The 7871-nt window shown below is 62.6% G+C and overlaps 1 protein-coding gene across 2 annotated transcripts in view; it reads right to left on the reverse strand.

Annotated features, from left to right (window-relative positions):
- GATA4 (GATA binding protein 4) overlaps window positions 1-2577 on the reverse strand; it is a 29387-nt gene extending 26810 nt beyond the window's left edge. Inside the window, exons 1-2 of one of the 2 annotated variants that reach the window (XM_055122592.1) lie at window positions 1977-2577; window positions 1602-1604 (exon numbers count right to left, since the gene is read on the reverse strand). In XM_055122592.1, the coding sequence (XP_054978567.1) occupies window positions 1602-1604; window positions 1977-2577 (604 nt within the window). The remainder of the gene's footprint in view (window positions 1-1601; window positions 1605-1976) is intronic. The other variant, XM_055122582.1, reaches the window with a different exon arrangement.
- Between the last annotated feature and the right edge of the window lie 5294 nt (window positions 2578-7871).

Below are 7871 nucleotides of genomic sequence, written 5' to 3' on the forward strand. Positions count from 1 at the left end.
GGCTTCCCAGGGGCTCGTACGCCTTCTCTCCTGGGTGTCTGCATTTGCTTCATTCCCATAGCCCACACAGGGCCACTCACTAACGCTGCCACGAAGGCGGTCAGCGGGACACGGGGCAGGAAGGCCGCTCATTTCCTCTCACCAAAAGGAAAACCAGTTTCTGAGCCCATGAGTTAAGCCGGAGACGCTTTGCCTATGGCAACAAATACACTTTTTAAAACCAGCGTTTCTCCACCGTTTCCCAAATGTCCTTCCTGTGGGCCCCCTGACCTGCTGGTTGGCCCCCTAGTCTCAGACCACAGCCCCCATTCCCAGGATTATCATCTGAGGCCTAGAGTGGGTCCTCTGGCCCCTGGCTGGGAGAGCTACTTGGACAAAGACCAGCTTGGAGATGCCAGTGCATTAGGGCACACGCAGACATAAACATTCATATTCCAGTGCAAGCGCGACTCCCGGCTAAGGCGTGCTTACCCTTCGGGATCAAACGCAGATGTCAGGCCTTAGGTGAAGCCTTCCAGAAGGTTCTGAGAAGACAGAACCACCGCGCCAGCTTTCCCCTCGGCCCACTACTGCAGGGTTACGTTTCACAGAAGAGACAGTACACACACAGGGCAGAAGACAGACGCTGCCCAAACCCTCCAGCTCAGGAGACCCGAAGGAAGGCAGGTGGGCTTGTATCCTGCCCACGCCAAACACCAGCACCCAGGGGATCCACCATCCTCCCCGCAGCGTCCCCAGCCTGGCTAAGGGAACTCACCCTCACACGTTCCACTCAGCCTGCAGTACAAGCTGAAGAAGCCACACATGACTCCCAGCTATTCCAGTGGTGGGCTGGCTGGGGGCTGTGTTCACTGGGCAGAAGCACCCTGGAGGTAACCCCCACCCCACCACCACCACCACCACCACACACAGTTCTCATCACTTCCCTTTGTCATTGCTAGGGCAGTACTGGTGAGTAGAAGCCTCTGGATTTTGCATCTCTTTCCCACTAATCAAACAGCAAATTCTCACTCCAGGATTCAAGTGTCTCAGGGTCACCTCAGCCCCTAGTTAGAAGGGGAGACCATCCACCCCTCCCGCAGAGAATGCAGGCAGCCCGCTGGCTGCTCCATTGTATGGAGATGGGTGCTGTGTTATCTCCACTGGACCCCCAGAGGCAGGAGCCTCAGCCACCCGGCTCTCCCCAGGGTGCCGTCTGGCTCTCAAGCTCGGCGCCACCTCCAGGGTCAATGAGATGCCAGGGGATGTGTATTTGGCTGGGACCCACCACCAGGCCCAGAGGGTCCTTTAAAAACTCTTTCAAAGCCCCAGCCCTCCACGCCAGAGGGGGACTGGAAAGCCCAAGGGTCAGGCCTTCCTCCGCAAAGTGAGAACAAACGCCAAGGGGCTTAGCACTTGGAAGGTGGTCAGTGCATGCCAACTGTCTCCAGCGGCCCAACCCCCCTCTGCCCTCCCCTCCGAAAGCCCCTGGCTTTCAGCCCCACACTTTGGTTCCTGCCAAATCGACAAGTGTAGGGCGAATGAGGCCCCAGGGGATGCCCCGCCAGGGACCCAGTCCCCTGAGGCTGGACGACATGGGCTGGGGCATCCACGTGCAGCACCAACTCTGGCTCCTTCCTGGTGGCCAGCATGAGACCCCCATCACCCCCGGTAAACCATCTGACACTGCCAGCGGAATGGTCCTACCAGGCCGCCAAATGGCCTAGATCTGGGGGACCCAGAGCCAGGCACCAGTCTGCTACCCGCGAGGTCTCCATGGGGAGCCTCGGGATGGCCAGTACGCAGGGCCCAGCCATCCCCGCCCGCAGCCACCCCTTCAGTGGGGGGATCAAGAGGCGCTGCCCTGGCTCAGGGTGTCCGGAGATGGAGGGGTAGGGGGTGACCCTCTCCACCGCCCGCCCTCCAGGGACTCTGGGAACGCCCCCCACCCTGCCCCGCCGCGTCCCGCCCGCGCCCTCGGGGCGCCCGGTACTCACCGAGGTTGGGGTGCCGGCCAGCGGGGTTGGCGCGACCGGGCAGACTGTGCAGCACGGGGCCATCGAAGGGGCCGGCCGAGGCGGCGGCAGCGGCGGCCCAGGACGCGCCCACGTCGGCCACATAGGCGGGGTAGGGCCCGGAGTAGGAGCCCGCGAAGCCAGCGCGCCCGTACTGCTCGCGGCCGGCCAGCCCCGCGCCCGCTGCCGCGCCGCCGCCGCCGTAGGCCGCCGCCTCCCGGGCCGCAGCGGCCGCCGCGGCCGCAGCCAGCGAGCCCGACGTGGCCGGGAAGGAGAAGCGCGGGGACACGGGCGGAGGCGTGTAGGCCGCACCCTCGGCGGCCGCCTGGCCCCAGCCCGGGCTGCCCTGCTGCGCCCCGGGCCCCGCGCCCGCTGGGGCCGTACTCGCGCCGCCGCCCGCCGCGCCCCCACCGCCTCCGGCCGGCAGGTAGGACAGACCGAGCACGGACGACGGCACCCGCGGCGTGGGCACGTACACGGGTGGGGACGCGGCGGCCGCGCCGTGCACGAAGGCGCCTGCTCCGCCCGCCTCGTAGGCGCCGGGCGGGGGCCCGTGGTTGGACATGGCCAGGCTCTGGTACATGGCCCCGGGCCGCCCCGCGGGGCCCGGCCGCTGCTGGGGGGCGCGGGGCTCCGGCTCTCCGCGGCTGTCGCTCCGGGCGCGCGGGTGGCTCGCGGCGGCGCGCGCGCTCCTCTTCGGGCCGCCCCGCGGCCTGGGACTCGGCGTGCGGAGCCGGGGCTGGCGCCGACGCCCCGAACCGAGGGTCCGACGGGCTCCACGCAACGGTGCGGTCCTGGGGGCGCAACACAGAGGAGACACGTTCAGACGGGCCTGGGGGAGCATGGGCCGAGGCAGGGCCGCGGGGGAAGGCGCTCGCCCGCCCGGCACGGCCCGGCTCGATCCCTCGCGCCCCCGTAGGGTTCCCCCCACCGCTCCCCCACACTCGTGATCCCCGAGACAGGAGGGAGCCCCGCGCGCAGTCAGGTGCGGCCCAAAAAAACGGGAAAAAAACCGAGAAGGCTCGCTTCCCACAGGCCGACCCGGGTCCCGCGTCTTTGCAGAGAAACCAGGCATCCCGGATCCGGGGCCAGGTGTAAGTTGTGAGTCGGGGCTCTTTTGCTTTGCTTCAGGAAGCACTTAATTTTTAGATGATTTTCGAGCAGGTTTTAAGTCCCAGGGGCCAGGGTTTCTGAGCAGGGTCTGCAACCTCCAGCGCTCAGCTTCCCTGTTCTCACCCCCATGCACAAGCCTGGAAAAGCTTCAGCTGCCCGTGGAACAGCATGAAACAGCAGAGGTCTAAGACCCTTCAAAACAGAAACAACGAATTGTCTTCTCTGGCTGGTTAGAAATTATCCTAGGGTTGGTGCTCCTGAACCGGCCCGACGTGCGGCCGTGACTCAGACCTTACAGCACGGGGACATGAAACTATTGAGACCAACGTTTCCTTTTCCTTTTTCTTCCTCTTTTTGATTTTGAGCCATACCTGGTGGTGCTCGGGGCTCACCGTTGGTGGGCTCGGGAACCAAACCCTGACTGGCCATGTGCTGGGTAAGGGTCCCTCACATGTCCCTCCCCGCTGTATTGCTTCTGCTCTGGCCCCAACAATAGAAATGTTTCTTGCAAATAACTTGTGGTTTCCACTTTTGCAGGGTGAATACTGCAACCAGTCCAGTGAGAGACACAGGGTAAGGTCACTGCACAGAACAACTTCCTGGGTCCCGAAGGTCTCAGAAGGGGTTTCAAAGAGGACTGCCTCATTCAGAAGACCCCCAGCCATGGTGGTGGGGGGTGAAGTACAGCAGCGTTACCCACCGACCCTGTTCTGCTTTCCCATCCACTTCTCTGGTCAAATAAGAGTCTGTGCTCTGGAGCACCTGCTTCTCTAGAAGCCCACAGGGCCCAAAGGCCTCTCCACATTTTACCAAATAACTGGAAAACTTGTCTAAGCTCTAGTATGATTAGAGGACATGAGGATGGACTCTAGAACCCCACAAACTCCAGGCTCTGGGGAAGGCACCCGCCAGCACCCATCTCTCCTGCCGGCTAAGAGCACTTTCCTTGTCATGCCAAAGTCGTGACAAAAAAGTTCTCCACCACTTACTGAATGACTCCAGGTGCATTATTTAAACCCGTGCCTGTCTTCTCATTGCAAGAGGCACATTTTCAAGGAATCTACCTTGTAGTCATTATGAGGGAGGATTTAAATTAATCTATTTAATGTATGTACAGCTAGGTTTTATGAAACTGTTACAACAGGCACAAATAAAGTCACATATAAGCATTACTATGTAACTTAACATGCCACAGAAAGTATCTCAGCTGCATTAAAAGAAACTGTCACCTCTATAATAAATTCTAGAAATTCAATTCTAATCCATCAGAATTCTAATTCTAATCTATGTAACTCTTCCAATATAAAGTGCATTTCATTTTTGCAGTGCTACTAATAAAATTATTGTGAAATTAATAGCACTATACTGTGTCACTTTGGTTATATTAGTCTTAAATGATTTATTATTTAGTTTTCAAAATATATCATGAATTATTGGTTTGATGAACATTTCTTTCCAGTATGTTTGATTACAGGATTAATAATAATAATAATAATAATAAACCTTAACTGAGATCTGAGATCGCGTTTTCCCCTTTGAAAGCGAAGGCCAACTATTAATATCTCATAGGAATGTTGAAGCTTCAAAAATTAAATTAAGAGGTCCACTTTGGTGAAATGTTCCATATTTAATTTTACAGAGCAAATATATACTTAACTTGTTTCACTGTGTTTTCTGTAATACTCAGTTCCTGCAACTGTGGAAATTGATTGGGAAGCTTTGTAATTCTGAAACCCAATTTCCAGTCTCTCTCGACACATATGCTAAAATATGGGCTTGAAAACCAGCAAGCCCCCAGGGCCGGTCCCTGGCGGAGGGCCGGTCGGATCATCCTAGCACCGCCTGGAGCGACCCCTCCAAGCACACCAACGCACCTCCCCGGGTGGCCTAAAACTCATTTACAGGGTGGGGGGAAAAAAAACTCAACAAACTAAAAGCAACTGCTCCGAATGCCACAAATCGCACCCTCGTAAGACCACCTTCTCTGCCTTTAGTGGCCCACCCGTGACCTCCTCCAGGCCGGCGCAGGGCTGGGCAGAAAGTACAAGACAACGTAACACAATCCGAACCACGACCGGCCCGTTTCTGCAAACCAGAGTGGGTCTAGGCGCCGCCAACTCCCCCGGGGCTGAAGAGGCCTGGCCTCCCAGGGGCGCACGGGCCTGCGCCCGATCCCTCTCTGTTCAGCCATCCGGGCCAGGCCCGCAGTCGCCCCGGCAGCCCACCGCCCCTTTTTCAACTCCTTCGGAGCGCGCAAACGTCGCGTCCGTGCACCCGGCCTCCTCGCGGACCTCGGCTCGGGGCCTGCTGCGCCGAAAAGGGTCTTCCTGGCCCCTGGCGCTGGGCAAGACGGGGCCCAATCGGGGGACCCCCCAGACACAGGGTGTGCAAGGCGGCCTTGCCCCTGTACCCCGGGATCCTCAGAGCTCCGGGAGGCCCCCGTGCCATCCCGCAGGAGCCCCGCGGCGGTCCCTGGCCGTCCACCTCCGACACAACCTGGGGGCAAGTCACGACGTCCCTTCGCGCCCCGGGGAGGCCCAGCGCCGAGCCCAGCGGTCAGTCTCCGGGCCCGGGTGACTCGGCGGGGCCGGCGCGCCCCGAGCGGACACGCGACGACTCCGAAGCGTCCCCGGGCTCGGGCCGGGCCGCGGGGCCTCGCTCCCCGCGCCGAGGGCACCCGGCCACGCGGCGGCTCCCGGGGCGGCGGGTCGGGGCGGATGCGTTCCCGGAGGCGCTAGCGCTCCCCGCGCCCTGCGGCGGATGGGCGGGACGGCGGCGGCGGTACCTGCTGGCCTCGGCGTCCTGGCGCGCCGGGCGCTCCCCGCGCCCACCCGGAGCTTCGGCTGCGGCGGGCGCTGGCGGCCGCAGTGCTGGCCGCCTCCGAGTTCCCCCGGCCGCGCCGGTGCCCGCGCCCCCGCGCCCCGCTCGCCGCCGCTGACTGGCTGGCGGGAGTCACGTGCCGGGGGCGGGGGCGCCGCGGGGCAGCGGGCGGCGGGGCCGCAGGCAAAGTCCAGCGCGGGGCGCTCCGCGGAAGCAGCCCGCGTGCCCGCGCCGTCGCCCGCCGGCCTTGATTCGGGCTCCCGGCGCCCCGCGCTCCCCTCTCCGGCCCCGACCCGGGCGCGACGCTCGAGGGGCGGGGTCCCGGGAGTAAAGGGGGCCTCCTCGGGCGCGCGCGGCCCCCCATCGCCCGTGGCCGGGGGTCGCCTGGGGGACCCGGCGGGCTGCGCGCGTCCAGGGTCGTGCTCATGCAGTTCCTCCTCCCCCGGACTCAGCCCCCCGCGACTGACCGCCGGCAGCCGTGCGCGGAGAGCCCAGCTTCGTGAGGGGCAGCCCCGGGGGTCGTGCGGACAGATTGGCCGGCTGCAGCCCCACCCCCGCTCTGGGAGCCCCGGCAGTACGCGCGCCCCCTTTTCCCCACGGCGCTGCGGGACGAGGCCTCTCCTCCCCCCACACACTCCCGAGCGGGGCCCGGAGCGTGGCCAGACCGGGTTTGGAGCGCGGCGGGGCTGCGAGCCCGGGTCCCTCAGACAGGTCTAAAGGTTAATAGAGCAATCACAGGGCCCTATTACCGCGTAAAAATAACCCATCGATTACCGCAGCCTTCAGCCCCAGATAACAGCCGGTCGCGGCTCTCACGCTCGCCCCCACCCCGCCAGGCCCCACCGCGCGTCCTTCCCGCCGGGTGCTGGGTTTGGGGCGCAGAGCGCGGAGGACGCTGGGTCCGGAGACCCCCCTGCGGAGCCCAGGCGCGTCCTGGCGGGAGACCGGCGTGGGCTTGGCTCGGCGCGACCGGAGCCCCGACGGTGCGCAGGAGGCCGACGCGCGGGCGCGGGGGAAGGAAACCCCCCAAGGGTTCCGGGCCAGCTAGTGGGGAGTCTCGGGAAAATCCCAGGGAAGAGCTGAGCGCCGCTCCGCCCGGGCGCCCAGCGAGTACCAAGCCCGAGGCCCTGTCACCACCCCCCAACCCCGCCGGCTTTCCCAGCGCTCCTGCAGGTCTGATCTGGATCGCAGATGCCAAATCTGGGAGCCGCGTGGGGGAGGAGGTCCCGAGGATACTAACTGGCCCTACTCGGACATGGCGGGGGAAGGGACGACCCTCGCGCTACAGTAAGCGACCCCCGCCCCCCTTCCCATCTCTGTGGGCGAAAGACGCTAGAACCGCGAGGCCTGTAGCCTGAGCTGACATCTTCCCAAACACGAAAATCTGGACCCAGCGGGACAAAAAGCTGCCTTGGCCTCTCGTCTCAGTGGCTATTTGGGCTTCCTGCGTGGGGGTGGTCCTGGTCACTCTCCCTCTCCAAGTCGAGCCTCCAAGGCCCAAGAGGGCTGATTTGGGGCAGCCGTGAATTCTTTTACAACAAGCCTTGAAATTTCGCGTCTGGCAGACCCGCCAGCTGAGCGTCCTTCTCCAAGGCCAAGGACACGGCTGTCCGCCCACTTGGGGGCTTCTTCCAGCTGTCCTAGTGGGAACAGCATATAAGGAGGATAATGATAGACCCAGTCCTGTGTGCCCCTGGTGAGACCCCCCTCTCCACCATAGAAGAACCTATTTTTTTCTAAGTCTTTTCCCGACCTGGTGTTCCCGGCGGGCTGGACTGTTTCCCGATGCCCCATAGCAGTATTCCAGGAAAGAATCGTTTCTCTGAGAATGCACCCAAGGGCAGAGAATTTTGTGACTTCCCCCCTCCACTCCAGAGCCCCGACTTCCACCCAGTTCCAGGAGGGCCCAGAGGAGGAATGGCGAGTGATCTACTCTTTGGGGTT

The sequence above is a fragment of the Sorex araneus genome, chromosome 1, assembly GCF_027595985.1.
Source record: "Sorex araneus isolate mSorAra2 chromosome 1, mSorAra2.pri, whole genome shotgun sequence".
In the NCBI taxonomy this organism is placed as follows: Eukaryota; Metazoa; Chordata; class Mammalia; order Eulipotyphla; family Soricidae; genus Sorex; species Sorex araneus.